The sequence below is a fragment of the Chaetodon auriga genome, chromosome 1 (genome assembly GCF_051107435.1).
Source record: "Chaetodon auriga isolate fChaAug3 chromosome 1, fChaAug3.hap1, whole genome shotgun sequence".
Classification (NCBI taxonomy): domain Eukaryota; kingdom Metazoa; phylum Chordata; class Actinopteri; order Chaetodontiformes; family Chaetodontidae; genus Chaetodon; species Chaetodon auriga.
Window position 1 is genome coordinate 20,476,077 of NC_135074.1, and position 18,201 is coordinate 20,494,277.

The 18,201-nt window shown below is 42.6% G+C and overlaps 1 protein-coding gene across 13 annotated transcripts in view; it reads right to left on the bottom strand.

The window, feature by feature from the left end:
* plekha7b (pleckstrin homology domain containing, family A member 7b) overlaps positions 1 to 18,201 on the bottom strand; it is a 66,016-nt gene that overhangs the window by 6,422 nt on the left and 41,393 nt on the right. For 4 of the 13 annotated variants that reach the window (XM_076728936.1, XM_076728912.1, XM_076728970.1 and 1 more), the window contains 17 exons: positions 16,389 to 16,567; positions 14,424 to 14,852; positions 13,690 to 14,227; positions 11,185 to 11,268; positions 10,592 to 10,726; positions 9,646 to 9,699; positions 8,832 to 8,912; positions 6,008 to 6,079; positions 4,774 to 4,854; positions 4,045 to 4,194; positions 3,278 to 3,379; positions 3,060 to 3,171; positions 2,648 to 2,850; positions 1,865 to 2,056; positions 1,664 to 1,778; positions 1,333 to 1,448; positions 855 to 1,079 (listed from right to left, as the gene is read on the bottom strand). In XM_076728936.1, the coding sequence (XP_076585051.1) occupies positions 855 to 1,079; positions 1,333 to 1,448; positions 1,664 to 1,778; positions 1,865 to 2,056; positions 2,648 to 2,850; positions 3,060 to 3,171; positions 3,278 to 3,379; positions 4,045 to 4,194; positions 4,774 to 4,854; positions 6,008 to 6,079; positions 8,832 to 8,912; positions 9,646 to 9,699; positions 10,592 to 10,726; positions 11,185 to 11,268; positions 13,690 to 14,227; positions 14,424 to 14,852; positions 16,389 to 16,567 (2,868 nt within the window). The remainder of the gene's footprint in view (positions 1 to 854; positions 1,080 to 1,332; positions 1,449 to 1,663; positions 1,779 to 1,864; positions 2,057 to 2,647; positions 2,851 to 3,059; positions 3,172 to 3,277; positions 3,380 to 4,044; positions 4,195 to 4,773; positions 4,855 to 6,007; positions 6,080 to 8,831; positions 8,913 to 9,645; positions 9,700 to 10,591; positions 10,727 to 11,184; positions 11,269 to 13,689; positions 14,228 to 14,423; positions 14,853 to 16,388; positions 16,568 to 18,201) is intronic. The other 9 variants (XM_076728961.1, XM_076728920.1, XM_076728929.1 and 6 more) reach the window with 6 other exon arrangements.

An 18,201-nucleotide genomic window follows, 5' to 3' on the forward strand; every position in this document is an offset into this window, starting at 1 on the left:
CCCACAGTGTAACTGAATCAACAGATTTATGTCCCCACAATGTGGGTAATACATATCCACACACACACACACACACACACGCACATAAATGGACTGCTTAAACACAGCGACAGCGTTTCATTGAAGAAAAGTGAGCATTACTATCTAACTGAGGAGAGACGGGACTCAGGGGAACAGACACACTGTTACAGGGTAGAAAACAGAATGGTAGTATGGTAAACATATACTGTGAGAGTGAAAGCAACCACAGCCAATACATGGAAAGATCAGTGAGGAGAGGTGAGAATGGATGGATGAAGCAGTGTTAGGGTCTATTCCAGGAATGGATGGATGTGAGGTGTAGATGGCTTTGAAGGCCTGTGTCTGAGGTAATTAGTGTGTTATGTGTTTGATAGGCAACGATATGCTGCTTGTAAAGTTTCTGAGCAAGAATCCCATCCCTATTCAATGTAATTATTTCCACTTCATGATAAACACAATTATATAGTACTACTAAGTACTGTACACACTTTTTTATGTTAAGTATAAACCAGAAACTGTTATCTACTTATCTGTGTAAGCCTTTTTCACAGGAGGCAATGTTGTTAGCAACACCTGTGCTTTTCCTACCATGACAAGTCAAAATGTCTGCTGTAAAAAAAAGCTCTAGTCTGAAAACAACATGCATGAAATAAGCACAGTTAGAGCCACAGCCTGCGCTAATTTAACGTGTTACTATCAACTCTGTAATGTCAGAATCGGGGAAGAGATACTACACTGAGTAAAGGCATGCATGACTACCGCAGATCGCCACTCTTGGTTTGGTTGTCGTCATGCATGACAGTGTGACGTGTGATGTTGTTCTAGTAACATACTGATCCCAAGTCTGCAGAAAGCGGGCGCGAGGATGAGGATGAGGCACGCGACGATGGAGAGGCGTGGCGGTCTCCGTGACTCAGGGTGCGTTTGCGCTGGCGGACGAGGGCCTTCTGGTGCCTCTTCATCCTCTCCAGCTGCTCATCAGCACTCATCTTGCCCCTCTGCTGCTGCTGCGCCGGGTCCCCGGAGTACAGACGCTCCAAGGCACTTTTTGGTCTCTCCTGAGAGGAGTGGAAAGAGAGTCGATAACACGAGCAAGAAAGGAAATAAAAACAAACCATTTCGTAGATGGTTGTTTTAAATCTATGCAGTGAGTCAACATTATAGTTTATCTTCTATCTATAAAATTTATTAATGTGCTATGTAATGTATTAATGTATGTATTAATATGAGCCCCAAATAACAGAGAATTTAACTATCTATTTTAATTGATATCATCTGGAACTGGAGTCAGAGTGCCGTGCTGTCTCTTACTGATGAGTCAACTGTGAGCTTCACCTTCACGCCGGCAGCTGAGGTTGCTCTTCGGAGGGTCACGTACGAGGAGATGCTTGAAGACTGATTTAGCCTAAGCGAGGAGGAAGCCACTCCTGAGGGGACAAACATTACATTTATTGATACTGTGACTTTAATTTGTCGTCTTTTTTATTGCTGTAGTTTTTGTGTGGACCCCAGGAAGACTAGCAACCACTTTGTGGAAGCTAATGGGTATTCAATTCAAGAATGAGAATATATCTAAAATTGTAGCATTAGAGATATACCACAGCTGCATAAATCTACTCCACTGGCTCTATCATCCGCATACCTCGGCTAGGTAACGTCTGGTAACCATCACGTCCAGATGCCACCACACCAATGTGGCTGGAGCCGTCTCCAGCTCCCATAAGCTCTGGATCGCTCAGGAAAGGCCGAAGTTCCACCTGAGATCGACAGACAGAGAGGAGGGACTGTGTAGTTTTGTGCTTGTGCTGCTGACATTTGTGCACATTTCACACACTGCATGTACCTTACTGTCTCCATTAGTGTACTGGCCAATCTCTCTGTCCCTTTTGCGTTCATCTGACTGTCGTTTGAGGCCGCGTACAGAGGTGTGTCTGATGACCGTCGTCTCCCGGGGCAGCGGGGGAACAGCAGGGGGATGCTCATCAGGACTGTAGAGCTGAGGTAGAGGAGGTCTGGGAGGCACATCATCCTCACCCTGCACACAGAACAACTGTGAACTACGGATAAATACTCAAAAATGACAAACCAGCACCAACCTCACAATCTTGCCAATGGTGCCATACTGTTCTACTGCAGGGTTGCAACGGTATGAGATTTTCACAGTAACATCACAGTATCACTGCACACTATATGACATCAGACACACAATTACTATTATCAGTTACTGTGACCCTTAAAAGAAAAAAACAGGATAGTTTTTGTTGAACAAACGCTTTTTATTTATTCTAATTTCACAAAATATTATGTCCTTACAGACATGAAACTTGATAGAAACAAAATACAGCGCTAATACAGTACTATAGTTCAGTATCACAGATTAATGCTTATGGTATGACAGCCATCAATTTTCATACCACTGCATACCGCTGCAACCCCAGCAGCAAAGGCAGGGAAGCAGAGGACTGCTAGCTAGTAAACATGGATGTGTGGAAATAATGCTGGATTTAAAATAGAAAAATAACCTGTGTGACAAGTTTAGTAGTGGAAAGTCTAATTTTTCTTCCAAGCACGGCCTTTCTTTTGTAACAACCAGCTGAAGTTAACTCCTGTGGCAGGGGTCACTCACCCATTTAAGCCCACTGGTGACGGTCGCAGAGTGGCGTAAAGGCTGCTGGCTGGGGCTGGAGGAAAGGGTGGGGGTGTGACTACTGGGGCTGAGGTGGGGGCTGTGCTGCTGCTGCTGCTGGGACGCTCTCAGCTCCATAGCAGACGGGCTCCCAGACACAGAAGGCACTGATGACGCCGACACTGAAGGCACAAATTTCCTCTCTGGGGGATTTAATGTATATGAACATGTAACATAAATACACACACGCTGTAAAGACAGCGTGTTATTTTCCCATGGGAAATGTTCAAGGCATTAGTATCGAGTGTACGATTAAGAGCTTTAAGGATGAGATACAGCAGCATGACCGTGTGGCTTGCACTGCATTGTACAGGCGGCAAATATCATTTGCTTGGCACGCAGGTAGTCTCACCTGGGTTGGTGACGGAGGAGATAGTGACTTTGTAGTTGGCTTTACTGGCGCTGAGGCCTGCGATAACATCCTCAATCCTCCACAGCTCTTTTCTGATCTGGACTTTCTCTTGCTGCTCACAGAAAAACACAGAAACACAAGTAGTCTGCAATTCATACAGACCCAGCCATTAGAGTGAATGTGTGTGTGTGTGCAGCAGAGATCAGTGAGCCTCAGACCTGAGAGAGATCGCTGCGGCTCATCTGTCCCTGCAGGGCCGACTTCAGCCAGTCCACATCTCTCTCCAGCCGGCTGTACTCATTCCATGCGTTCTCCATCTCCTGCAAAACAAAACAGAGCACACTCAGCTTATAATGAGACGTCCACTGAGGTTCTCGTCCATAAGACAGAGATTTACCGTCACACTTAGCTCGTACAGTAAAGCCCATGTGTGTTGAGATGATGCTTGGAGAAGCAGAGTGTCTTGAGCTACTTCATATTTTTTTTGCTTTTTCACTTGAAATCAAGTTTTCTTTTTAAATCTGAATCACTTGAATGTCGATCTATTGTTTCCATTGTTCAGTAAGTTTCTTACCCTCTCACAAATGGTGGTTTGTCTATAAATGTTTTACTGAAACTCATCTTTTTCCATTCCAACACTATATTAAGAACACAATATTTTGAATATCAGTCTACGTTTTGACTAAAAAAATGTACACATGAGTTTCTTTGTAGCCTCAGGTTTGTCCCCGGGCACTCATTTTGATAGTCACAGTCAACCTGAAACATTGCCCCGCTTGCAGAAACCATCAAAACGGAACAGTTAAAAATAGAATTGAACATCTTGTTTTCAACCAATAAAAACACAATACAAGTACATAATACAAATTTGAGTAGTTAAATGAAGTACACTGGAAGAGTCAGCATGTTCTAATTTTAACCACGAAGTCAAAGAAGCGTTCTCAGTATGAGTGTAAAGGACCTGTGAGTGCAGCTTGTGTCTTACTGTGGAGACTTTGGATATTTCAGCCCTGATGTGCACCACATCCTCTTGTAGTAATTTCTGCTGATAGGCAATCTTCTCAGCGTGGGCTGGCTGATCTCTGTACTGCTCCATCTGCTGGTGGGAAACATCCAGCACAGACTCCAGCTTGTCCTAGATAAGGACATGAAAGACACAGTGATACAACCCTGATTCCCAAAGAGTCGGGAGGCGGTGTAAAACATAAAGTGATCATTTGCTAATAATTTTTTTGACATATAGCCAAGTGAAAACAGCACAAAGACAATATATTTAATGCGTTACCTCATCAACTTCATTGACTTTTGTAAATATCTGCTTATTCTGAATTTGATGCAGCAACATGTTTCAAACAAGTTGGGACAGGAGCAACTAAAGACTGGAAAGATGTGGAACGCTCTAAAACACCTGTTTGGAACATTCCACAGGTAAACAGGTTGATTGGGAACAAGTGATAGCATCATGATTGGTTATGAAAGGGGCATCCTGGAAAGGTTCAGTCTTTCACAAGCGAGGATGGAGCGAGGTTCACCACTTTGTGAACACATGATTTTATGAGGAATATTAATGCATGGGCTCAGGAACACTTTGTAAAACTGTTGTCAGTACACACAGTTTGCAAATGACTGCATTCTACACACCCAGATAAATACTGTACATGTGAAAGTAAAAGGAAAAGCGCACTATATATATATTTATGTATAACACACAAACCTTGTCCTCCTTCAAACTGCGTATCGTGGCCTCCAGCTCCTGTAGAATGTTGTCTTGTTCACACAGTCGACTTAATTTTACCTGAAGGGGAAACATACTGAAACAATAAGAATGCAGGAGGATGGAGTCTCTCTGTTTACCTCCAGAAGACAAAACGCACAGAAGAAACAGCACAGAGATAAAAACGGTGACTGGGCTGATGAGATACAGTGTCTGTTTACAGCAGAGGTCCACTGCTCCACTCTTGTCTTCGCTCAACTGTATTCACAACAGCGCAGTCAGATAAGACGAATTGATCGTCTAGTGTAGTCTTCGCTGTCTGTAAATATGTCAATAAGGCTCATCTATGTGAAACGCCCCGGGGAATTCCTCTCATCAGCGCACGGAAAAATATCAAAAGGCTCTCTACTGTCTGGTGTGGGGGTGAGATCTGGTAATACCCATTATGAGTAATCATAATCAAAAATCCATATTTTCAAATTCACTTTTGGAGAGAACCGTGTTTATTGAGAGTGACAGATTTGTTTTCCCAGAAATGGGTTATGTGTTTATGAAAACAACATAAGACTGCCTAGTTCACAGTCTTTCTCACACAGTGTATTTTTCCCTCAGATCTATTTATCATTCTGTTCAATTAATAATTAAGCTGTTTTTATTTTGCTGCCGTATATTGTTGTTTTTAATTGCATGAAATATTCATTGTTCGGACAATTTTACTGGCAATTTCTTATAAATTGTTAAAGTGGAACAATGCTAATGATGAAAAGCCAGGACATCCATCTTATTTACCTCTATTCAGCAGAAAACAAAGAGTGAGAAAAGCAGGATCAGGCAAATCAAACTGAAAAATTTAACAGCTCGACATCTAAAACTCCCATTACATGTATTTTTCCCTTTAAATTGCAGGGAGGAAAATAAAAGCTGTGGTCGATACTCTCAGGCCCTCACTGTGCAGAGTGGATGGGTGTCCCCACAGTGTTTCAGTGTACATATGTTCCCTTCCCTCCAAAGCCTCTGTTTACCACAACTTAAGAAGACACACACACACACACACACACACACGCACGCACACACACACACAAACACACACACAGAGTAAAACACACAGCAAAGTCAGACTCAAGTCAGCTGCTTCTCTGTAGTGGATTGTAAGAAGTCGGAAATGGAGATCTTAAAGGAAAGGAAGAGATGGATAAACATCCTTAAAATCCTGAGAACTTAAAGAATCACTTACATCAGCATCACTTTCTGCTATTTTCACAGGCCTTGACGGTCTTTCTGTTTTTAAACTCTCTCGTCCAGTTACCTGAAATTGCCAGTAGCCACAAATGAAATAAAGTGTTTAATATCAGTAAGAGAATGACATGTTTTGAATGGCTTTCTTTAAATACTTCTAGTAAACAGATAACAGCAACTGCATGGATTTTCAACATACAGTGATGCTATTGGACACATCAAGCTGGATGGACCAAAAAAAAAACACAAACAAACAAACAAAAAGGCAAAAAAAAGGCATGAGCTGGTATAACAAAACGTTGTGCAGAAGCGGAGCACAAACATTTATGCAGAGAGAATTTCTGCATCTTTGTGTTCGGTGAAACCCTAAAACCCCAAAGCTGCTCTTTCCTGGCTGCTTATTACTGTACATTAAACAGTCAGGTCCTTAAAATCAGCCATGAGGGAGGGTTCATCAAATGCTGATTTAATGATTTAAAGAAAAATATTGGTTTACATTGTAAATATTTAAGGTTGATGTAAACTTTCATTTCATTATTTCTACTTCAAAAAGCTACAGCAGCTGGGTGAATGTTACACTGTCAGTTATCAGGCCTCTAGTTTCATGATGGCACGTTAGGGCAGTACGTGCTGGCAGAGAGAGCAGTGACAGTGTGGGCAAGGCCACTGGTAACAGATTAGGTGTAGCTGCACCAGCCATGGCATTACGGATATTGTGGACCTCATCACAGCTTAACGTGACATTGTTTAAGATCTGTAAAAGTTCAGTTCACCAATGAGATCCATCTGCCTCCAGACAGACACACCATAATGGCCTACAGCTTCGAAAGACATCTGCTATCCCTAAAGCGATGCCACTGTCATGGCTGAAAATAAGGAAATGTGTCTGCCAAATGGTTTAAATTAGTACTTAGTTTCTTTCATTATGCTTGTGGGATTTCTGTGTCATGAAAGTGACTGAAGATGCACTATACTATTATTACGCTACACTACCTATTATTTACATAGACTTATACTATTATTTACAGCATTGGGGAGTAACTAGTTACATGTAATGGCATTATATAATTAAATTACAAAATAATTGTAATCTGTTACAGATACTGAGAAAAAATATGTAATCAAAATGTTGGTGGTGATCACAAAGTCATGACATCTGAATATATTCTTTTCAATGTGAAGCTTATATGTAGAATATAAGTTTGATTCTGTTGTTTTGCATCTTTTCGCCGTGCAGGAACGTCTTCCTTTGGCATATTTCTGGACGACGCAGGTCAGCAAAGCCAATGGGACAAACTAGAGCGACATCATCAAAGGTAGGACAGCTGACGAGGACCTGTCTCTACGTCTACACCGGCTCCAATCATTGAGCTGCATGTGTTTCCATTCTGTTGTTTGAATTTGCACCACCACTCAACGCAACTTGAATCTGCCATGCCATGTCAAGGCGGGTGGTCATGTCAGGCTCTAACAGTGTAGAACGTGTTTACCAGCAGCGAAAATGTTTGACACTTGACATCATAATGCTCAATGTCAAACCTGAGGAAGGTAACATAACGACAATCAGTCACATAAAATAAAGCTATATTTGATTAAGTAATTAAAATAGTTAAATTACTCACTAATTTTTTGTTAATCTGTACCCTTTAACCGTAAAAGTAACCTTCCAAACACTGATTATTCAGCATGGAAGCAATTAGCAGGTGGGATACCAAATCCTGAATGATCCCTACAGCATGTGGGTTTAAGCATATCTGGTTGAGTTTAATGTCTTTACACCAAGCTTAATATTCTTTCTCCTTTTATGCTTATGCTCGTTAATTTTTCTCTTTTGCTATCAGTCTAATAATACAGGGCCTGTCAGTCTGAGCATCCTGTCCAGACGTTAACGGGCCAGAGACTTGTCTGACTTGTCTTGTCGTCTTTCACAGTTAGCGATGCATGAGGCTGAAATGTGTGGGTGGAATATTCATAACACACCCACATCTGGATCACCACACCCTACACGGCGGTACGGACCAGTGCAAATGGGAGACTCCGTTAAAGGGGCATTCCACCTATTTTACATGTCAAAGTCAATCACTAGTCATATGGAGCACCACACAGCCTGTGAGAACAGTTTTATAATGTATTCTGTGGTTCTGGAGGGAGCTTTGTCAAGTCTGGGAAAACGACTAAAATTATCACCAAGATATCTTTGCTTGGGCTTGTATAGTTTTTAAAAGAAAGCCTGCGTTACATACTGGCAGCATCGAGTTTCAAAATGTGGGTGTTTACCAGTCAGGGACGGTCCAACGAAACACAAGATCGAGCTAAAACTATCAAGTCTAAATAAACAAATTCTGACCACTTTTATTTGTGTCTTTCACAAGTTCACCAACTTTATGTATGTTAGTTTCTGTAAGTAACTTTCTGTAATTGTCTATCCTCACCATGGTGAACACGCACCACCTCACATTATTGTCAGTTGTCACGATGAAACCAGAGGCCCTAAAGTTGTCACTACATTGCCAGTATAAATCTTTAAAGAGCACCTTTGGGTCATCTCTTCTGCCCTAACAAGCAAAACAAAAGCAAAGGGAACATATAACAAACATTCAATCCATTCAGAAATGCTTAACAGCATGCAAGGAAGCCCTCTGGCATAACGACTTCCTTCACGTCATCTCAGATCTCATAGCAGTGTTGGGAGTATCACACGGTGAATGATCGGATCAGGGTATCCATGTGCAAAATCCTGCATAATTTCCAGGGGATGCATCACATTCCTTTTGAAAAGCAGTGGAATGGTCTGTTTCACTTTGTATGCACACCATCCTTACATTCCAACAGTACCCAAAACTCGGAGTGGAGTTTTCAAACACATTGTGTACTGAAACGATCATCGGGTCAATACTTTGGATCTGTTTTGAAACAGGAGATGGAGAGGAGTTACAGGACGTACTGTACATCGTTAGATGACCTCCCTCCATTCCAAAACACAGCCCAGGTTTCTAATTAAAGCACTGTGGTGTTAAACATACAAATCAATTAAGGCTCAAATGCTTCGCACGGGTGTAAATGGAATATATGCCAGTAGCTAGCTAAAAGAGACAGGTTGCTTAAATACAGCAGTAACAGGCCTTTGCAATTTATAATACTTCTAACACTCACATAGGAATTGAAGTTAACATGACTCAGACATTTTAGAAATTCAGCCATGCGCTTATAAAAACTTCAATTCCCATCAGGAGGAGCTTAACATCAACGTGTGTTGGGGTGACATAACTACATCTGAAGGTACATACTGTCATCCAATGGAAAACACTGAACATCAGGACGTCTGCTAATGTAATAAGCCATACTTGCTATCACATTATGTCAGTCACATTGGACTATTTGTTGGACTATTAATGCAATTTTGTTAATCCTAAAATTGATTATTTACATAATAAGAAGACAGTTAAAATACATGTTAATTCCACCATAAGGAGACAGAAGAAAAAGCACAGCGCAGAACAGAGGAGAGACAGGAAAAGGGGAAACAGGGAGGCAGATGTAGGAGGCAGCAGCAGGAGAACAAGATTGCAGTCCACAGAAGGGAGATGGAGAAGAGGATGAAAAGGATAGAGTGGCATTTACTTTGTTGGGGCCCACCTTCAGATCTAGATACTCCAGGTCCTTCTTCAGTTGTATGTAAGTATCATCAGCCTTTAAATGAGCAGTGGAGAGATAAATCATTTGAAATGAAGCTGCAAAGGATAATGGGTGACCAGATGACTCCTAAGGCCTTTATTTGCTGCTCAGAACTTTAATTAACTCGGTCTCAATTACAGTTTACTTCTACCTCTGTATTTTTATCCACAGTTCGTAAAGCCAAACTGTAATTAAGTAATGGTGTAATTTTTTGAACTGGCTGAATGTCTCATGTTTGACCTCATACACAACTGAGCAACGCAGGTCTTGTGCATGACATGTGGTCAAACTGAGTGTACGCATGGAGGATGGCCAGAGAATGGTTGGATGTCAGAATCTGGGTGGAGTTGTCATTACTGAGCACCGTTGCAGCTTCACTGTGGTCTGCTAGTCTTACAGCAATGCACTGTTTGTGAGCAGGCTCGTAAAGGAGACTGTGGCTGCTTCAGAATGAAAACATCAAGAGCACACAGACATGGAGACAGAAATGTGTTGTATTCATCACATATTCTTTTTGTGGCTGTGAACGGCTACATATCTATCAAACAAAGGAAAAGTGTAAAATGCAGGCACAGTCGACAACCAACAAGCTTCAAATATGGCATATTATTTTTTACAAATAGAATAACACAGAGCCTCTGGAAGCTTTTGATTATGATGGGAGGGGTGACACCTAGTACAAAGAACTAATTGTATAGCTTAAAGGCAATTTGGACAGTCTGAAGTGCAATGCAGCACATGCCAAAATCCTTGAATAAGCAAGACAACCAAGCAATGCCAACAGACTGCACAGTCTTATGAATGACAGGGAAGTGATGTGTGGGGTTGGCTGGGGAGAGGGAGACCATATTGCACCGGGGTTGCAGTGTGCAGCAGAGGAGATTAGGGAAGTACGGGGGCCCCTGACCTGCATGCTGGGGCCTAGAAGGCCGTTGTGCTGGTGGTGCTGCAGGTGAGCGAATGCATCGCTGGGGCTATGCACACCAGCCATCTTGGCCTGGTGCCTCCGAAGCTGAATGAGGAGCAGAGTCAGCTCCTCTGGCTGCAGCCAAGCCCGGGTTTAGGGGGCCGGAGGCCAGTGAAAGCACAGAGGAATGAGAGAAAATACTTGAGAACCATCTGGACAGTACATTAGCTGAGAGAGCCAAGTGCTTGAGAGGCCAGCATACGTTTGCTTCATCAATGTCCTGCTAATAACTTAAAATGCAAATGCAAGAGCTGCACTATGGCGACTGGGAGGATGACTTATTGTGCTATCAGGGACTGACTTAAACAGATATCATAATTAGATATAAAAAAAAAAAAGTAACTCAGCTTTCTGGGGGTTCACAAAATCAGTTCACTCAATCAGGCCTGGATTCTGCATCTTGATACTGCCACAGATTTTGGACTGACTCATTCCTGTTCATACGTGCACTGGCTATCCTAGACGACTGGATGTGACAGATACAACAATAATGAAACCAACTTGTGTAGTGAATGTAATAAAGAGGCTTGTACCGTTTTGCCATGCAAGCTGGGTGCGCTGACGGTGTGTGTGATATAGCCCATGGCTGGCATGGACCTTCTCTCCATCTGGGAAGTCTGTGGAGAAACAAAATTCATCAACTTGTTATTACAGATCTAATAGAGTCAAATCAAACAGAATGTCTAATTCAGTAAGTAATCTTCAGTAGTGTTGAAAGTGAGATAGACCACTCTATCACACTGAATCAAAGTTAAACCATTGCCTCCAAGTCTGCAAACAAACTTGACTACACAGCAGATTTATTTTTCATCTATCCCTTTCTCCCTTTCATCACTCCCTACTCTTCTTCGAAACAAGGTGTGCCCTGAGTTTAACACCCTACAGGGCTTGGAAAATTTGACGTTTTTGCTTAACACACAGAATTAGTGAAAACCAGGCCCACTACAGAACCTTAAAAGGACACAAACAACAAGAGATTTAATTAACTACACATAAATTATACTAAACCTGCTTTCTTAAAATAACATTTGTTTGCTACCAGCAAGAGAAGCACTGTAAGCCATTCCCTTTGAGATTCCCATGCCACTATTTTTTTGCTGTATAATAGGTTTTTTATTTAAATACGAGATCAGAAGAAAGAGACCGCTGCTGATGTTTGAAATAGAGTAGAGATGTTTATAGGGTGCTGAGGAGCCCTGGGCAAATTGGATTAGCCGCTAATAAAACATACTTCTTAATGATATTCCACAGAGGGATACAGATCGCTATTACTTAAGCGCACTCCAGCCAGAGAGCACTATTAGCCTCAAAGATGCTGGATGCACCAAAACTAAGTTCATTGCAGACTAAATTTAGTTCCCATAAACATCGCTCCCTTGGATCGTCCTGCATAGTCACTGTGGCTCCTTTTGTTAAAAATGTATCTTCTTCTGAGGAGTTTTCCATAATTGTGCGTCATTCTATTTTACGGTTATAATTAGTGTCTTGACACTCGGGTGAATGATGGAGGAAACAGAGCATCTGCGACACTTTGTTTACTTGTGTAAGGCCAACGGGTTGGTTGTGAGGCTTGTGTGTGTTGGCAAATGTGGTGACGGTTTGGAGGGAGATCTTTTCACATGTGGAGGGTGTGGTGGGTAGACAGCGCAGGGTGTGGATGACAGGACGGCCCCTCGCTCCGTCTCCTGCGGCGGTGGTGGTGCTGTCTGAGCGCTAGGACGGTTTGGGGAATGGCGGAGTAGCAGGCTTTCACTCGCACATGCTCACACCACCTGTGAAGTGGGGCCTGGGTGTGGACTGTGTGAATCTGCAAATGATTCACATGAGCATCAAAGTGTGTGCGCTGAGAAGCTCGGAGCCTTCTCATGCTCCCAATCTTCCCATGGTGTCCTTGTGAGCTCACAACATCCTTCAAGGCAACAGATACCTCACTGTCCAAAGCTACCGTGAGAATGAGACCTTTGTCATTTGGCTCTCTACATGTGAATCAGATTTCCCTTCAGTCCCATGCCAATGACAGGCTGCTGACATTTACTTTGTGCCAGTATTACAGTGTTAAATCACCAATGACTGACTTTCAGCACATACATTCATCAAGGGTGGGACTTCCATGCATCCATTATCTATACCAGTGTGATGTGATACCACACCGAGAACAAACCTCCCGATGCCCCTTGCAGCCACTAGTCCTCTTTGCCAGTTTGATGTATTGATCTCCCAAACATTTTCTAAATTCATCTATTGATCATTTTGTCTATTAATTGTAAGAAATGGGTGAAAAATGACATTTACAATTATCCCAAGGCCAAAAGTGATGCATTCACATTACTTGTGTCCAGTCCAGAACTCAAGGATATTCAGTTTATAGTGATAGAAAACAAAGAAAAAAATCAAATCACATTGGAGAATCTGGAACCAGAGAAGTGTTTTTGCTTGAAAAATGGTTTTAATTATGAATTGATTTAACAGAAATAGTTATCAATTGTCATCAGACTGCATTTGCAATCTTCAGAGAATAGTTTTGTGTCAGGTAGGTGTTACTGAGACATGGTCACATGTTTGCACTGCTAAAAGGAATAAACTACACTGACCATGTTCAGTGTAGTTTAGTCTTAATAGCCTTTGGATGGTAGCGCTCTATGGCATGGAGGCATATGCTGCCTCAGCCTGTGGATACATGGACTCGTTTGGAGGAGACATTACTTGTTGGCTTTTAATGGAATTTGTCTCTTAAAAATGGCTCAAGATCAAGTCACACAATACTGTATTTTTATTTATGTTATGAGTAATACTGACTTATTCCATGGATACCTTATTCCTAGACCAGGCTGTATGATTGCTAACCTAGGCCACAGTACATGAAGACTTGAACTTAATTAACATACCCTTTACCCTCTATTTCAAAGTTTGATTTGGAGAAAAGTAAGTGTTTTATATTTTATACTGCAGTGGTGAAGTCTAAATTGTCTGGAGAACATTTCTGAGAGGCAACTTTCGCCAAAACTATCTTGCTTCCTCTCCCTGAGTAGGCGTCCTACCTGAGAGAGTTGGGCACAAATGTGGCCGGGGGAGCTGGACCTTGTGCTGTCCCCGGGTGCCACTTCATCCAGGGGCCTGACTGTGCGTCTGTCTGAGGGGGTGTGTGGCCTGCGAGGGGACAGGGGTTTGAAGGAGGAGGGGACTGACGGTGGGACTTCACACGGGGATGGAGGGACAGAGATGGAACGTGGCATCTCCACAGTAACTCGAAAGGAAGAGTCTGTGAAGTTGGGGCCCGTGTAGATAGGAGCGGTGGGGCTGCCATGACGGAACTGCTGCCGCTGCTGCCACTCGTACAGCTGCCACACCATTCCCTCCTTGGTGGCCATGCGCTCATCGGTGGACATCCGGAAGTGGCTGAGCCGGTCATGGGCATACTTGTAGTCACTGGGCAGGTTGCATGTTACTGGAGGAGAGCTGCTGCCAGACGGGAGACGGGGAGACTTTGGCAACGACTGATAGGCGGCATCCGCTGTGCTGGCTTTGGGCTTTAAGGGAGGAGTCCGCCGAGGGAGGTTGTATTCAGCAGAGGGAGCACTGTGACAGCAAAACACAAGCAAGTATTTTAAATAAACAACTTCACATTATCTGCCCTCGATTCTTTCTCGACAGACAACAGAGCGACTAAGCAATGAAAATGTACAAGTCCTCATATTCACCACTAGATGGAGGCATTTACTCGTTTTTTTTTTTTTTCAATTATTTTCTTCATCATTATTCCATTCAAACTGACCTCTTCGGTGGGTCCCCTTTATGAACTTTGACCCACTGCTCCACCTGAGCCAGCGTATTCTTCCTCTGCACATGTTTGTCAGTGTCTGTCCGTGAAACAAAGCCCCTCTGATAGACAAGATTGCCGTTCTGTTCCGGTGGCAGAGCCACCTGGATCACAGTTTGCTGTCCGTTCTTGTGGGCGGCACCATCGGCAGAGTCTGGAGAGAGTCTCTCTGCTCTTTCCTCTGTGGACGACTGGCTGGGCCTCCCTTGGATCTCTAATCCGTACCTCACCTCATCTCCATGAGCCAGTTGGACACCATTATCTGGAGGTTCCTCTCTGTCTGTCCTGCGAAGGCTTTCTGGCTGAGCTGAGATCTGGTTGATGGGGACATGGTTGGACTGTGGGACTGCCTGCTGCACAGCCTTCTTTGGCTTCTCCACCTCCCTGCAAAAAAGTGAGGCAGGATGATTTAATGTATCAGCAAAAGTTAATCCTGCCTGTAAATGACTACAATAAATTGCTTTGTAGAGAGCATGCACTGAAGTGTTAAAGTACTTTCAACTACTGCACACTTCTACTCGTGTACAGTTGCTTAAGCATCATCTAATTCCCCCTCCTCACCACGTATTATGATGAAGTGCAGCACTATTCTTAAAACAAGGGATTACAGAACATTAAGCAGGGAATAAAAACACAGTGGGTGCTCAAATGAAGCTTTAGTGACCTTAAGAGTATTTTCCTTTTACTGGGGTTTTCACAGAAATGATCAGAAACCATAGAGAGCTATTCAACTACTTTCCATCTGCACATTGTTATATTTCTCAATAGAGAGGAAAGAAGGAGAGTGCTGAAGAATGAGCGAATCCCCGGGGAACAGAAATGACTCACTTTGTCTTCATCAAATAGCTTGGGGCTGCGTGCCACTCCTCTCAGTGTGTTATAAGGGTTCATGTTTAAATTCTTTCAAGTGAGGGAATACGTCATGATTTAAAATGTCTTATTGTCAAACTGCATACAGTTAAAGTTTGCTCATTTGTGCAGAATACAGTCATAAGAGGTCAAATCTGAAGGCAGGAACAGTAATGAAAGGTGCGTTTTAGTTGACTGAGGTTCATGTTACATGTACACAGGTACATGTTGTCATGGTAGGTGGTAGTCAGGTGATCACTCCACATAGACCTCAGTGGAAAATTTGGTCTTGTTATCTATTGTTAATTCATTAGCGCAAAGCATTTTATATAATTAATGTTTCGTTTCAAGGGACCAAGCTAAGACTGTCATGTGGAACATTGAGTGCTTTGCAGAATAAAACATTCTGGAGTACTGACTCATAATGGCCTCTAGGTGGCATTATTGCACAGACCATTCAAACCCTGCAGCACATCCAAATAATCTTACTCGGTCTAAATGCAGTTTGTTATGCATTTGCCACCATGAAAGAAGCACTATACTGCAGTCAGTGATTGTAAATATTTAAAATAAAATAAAGTCATGCTCAGAAATCTGCTTTGCACTCTGTGACTGCTGCTGTAGAAATATGTTCTGTGGTACACATCTTATGTGTGATCAGCGGGAAATGGGCTGCAATATTCCTCATCTATACCAGAACCCCAGATGTATTACACACACGCATGCATGCATACACACACACACGGACTCTGCAGACATCTCAGTGCCCCATAACAGATGGACAGGGTTGGACCTGCTGTGGAAGACCTTATGCTGTTACAAGACTCTGAAACTAAACCAGTTTAACATTAACAGTGTAGCTGATGCATAAATAGCTCAACACATAATGCTCTAGCAAACCAGAGTACTATTTGTTTGAATATCTTGACACCCAGGTTCCCTTTATGATATTGTGTCGGGACATATCCAGTTCACAGAGAATGCTGTGCTGCTTCATGCGGGAAGAGATGTTGGTACTAGAAGCCCAACCAATGGGAGAAGTGGAATCCTACTCTGTAGAGCGAGACCAACCTCTTTACAGTGTGACTCTGCTGCATCAGCGCAGCCTGGTTCATGGCCCGGATCCAGCCATTCATGTCCTCTTGTGTGTCCGCACTGAAGAAATATGTCCGCATCCCGCAGTGTTCTGCCTGTGAGCCAATCACAGAGTTCTTATTGTAAATGTAGGAGCGCATTCCTGTATGGCTCGCCTATCACAGAGAGAGAGATCAGGAGGGAGAGAGAGAGAGGGAGGATGTGAGAACTTCTTACTGAAGACAGGAAAAAGCTTCCAAAAAGGCTGATGAGTGAAAAACTTTGCTTTCTTGTTTACTGAGATTGACAGCCGTCAACTCAGTGAGGACAAAGTTTACAGCAACATTTTACAGGGCGGGAGCAAAGTGCTGCAGCAGAAACAATGTGAACATTGTGCTGTTTCTGGCCACAAAAAAGCACAAACACAGGTTATATTTTCCACCTGCTTTTCAAAAAAAGCTTCAGCAAAAAATATACAATCTCTTTAGCACACAGAAATTAGATAGCAACTGCAGCAGACAACCATACAGTTGCAACAAAAAGGCAATTATGGGCATCTGTCACCATTTTAGTCAGGATACCCCCCTCCCACACACACACACACACACACACACACACACACACACTCAGCATAAACATCAGCTTTCCTTTTGCTATTTCTATGTGGTGGAGCAAATCAGTCCTAATAGCTCAAAACCTAATTCTGATGAAGACAACCAGCGATACACAGTGAAGGAGCATTCAGCAGCCTTTTGCACAGTTTCATAGTATTTTATCTCCTGTTGTTTTGTCTACAGTCCAAAGTCATGCAGATCACCTTCACATTCGAAATCTGCAAAACATGGTGTACTGATCTACTCAATATACAGTAAAATAGTGTAAATGAGTAGTTTGTAATGTTTCATCAGTCTGTATATCTCATTAATCAACATTTTTTGTGAATGATGCTTCTTATTTCACCTTAATTGTAACTTCACCATAACAAAATTCATGACGGGATACCATGAGAGCATCCACGACACAGGACTGAACTGCAACATAGCATCCATCGTGGAAAGAAAATAGAACTCCACTATGATAAAATACTCTATAAACATGTATGTCAGTACAGACTTGACTTAATTGTAAAGGGAGCAAAGGGAGCGCTACCCTTTTCAGCACGTCACAACTGATCACAACTGCAGACTGTCAGTGGTTTTTAACCTCCTGAGTGAGTGAACCTTAATACAGCCTTTGAGATCTTCACTGGCTTAAGTTGAACATTTTAGCACAGGAGCCTTTCCAGCCAATCAAGACTGTAAACTGAATGCAACCACTCTACCAAAAGTTATTTAATCTTTAGGCAATATGTGAGAGGGCAAACACTGTAAAGTTAACAGTTACTGATGTCGTGTCTATTGTGAAACAGTATTATATTAATGTTTGAACAGCGGGGGGCAAAGTGATGATGGCAACACACATCCAAAGAATTGCAATGAAATCAGAGAAGAGTGTGGAAACCCCGTCGTCCCAACACTCCAGTGATGATGAGAATGTCATAGGTGATGTGCAGCTTGACGAGACAAATGCCAGAGCCCCTGAGCTTATACGTATATGAGACTGATCATAAGAGTAACCGGCCTCTCACGCTGTCCAGGAATTGGGTGACTATAAAGAGTTATGAGTCCTGCACTGACCGTGCAATTTTCTGTTTCAGTTCAAAGCTAATTTGCAGTGCAGCGGAGTACAGTGCCAAAACAATAACAAATGTGTCCAAACACTGATGGACTACAGTATACATGTAAAACAAAAGCTGCAGCACAATTTGCTT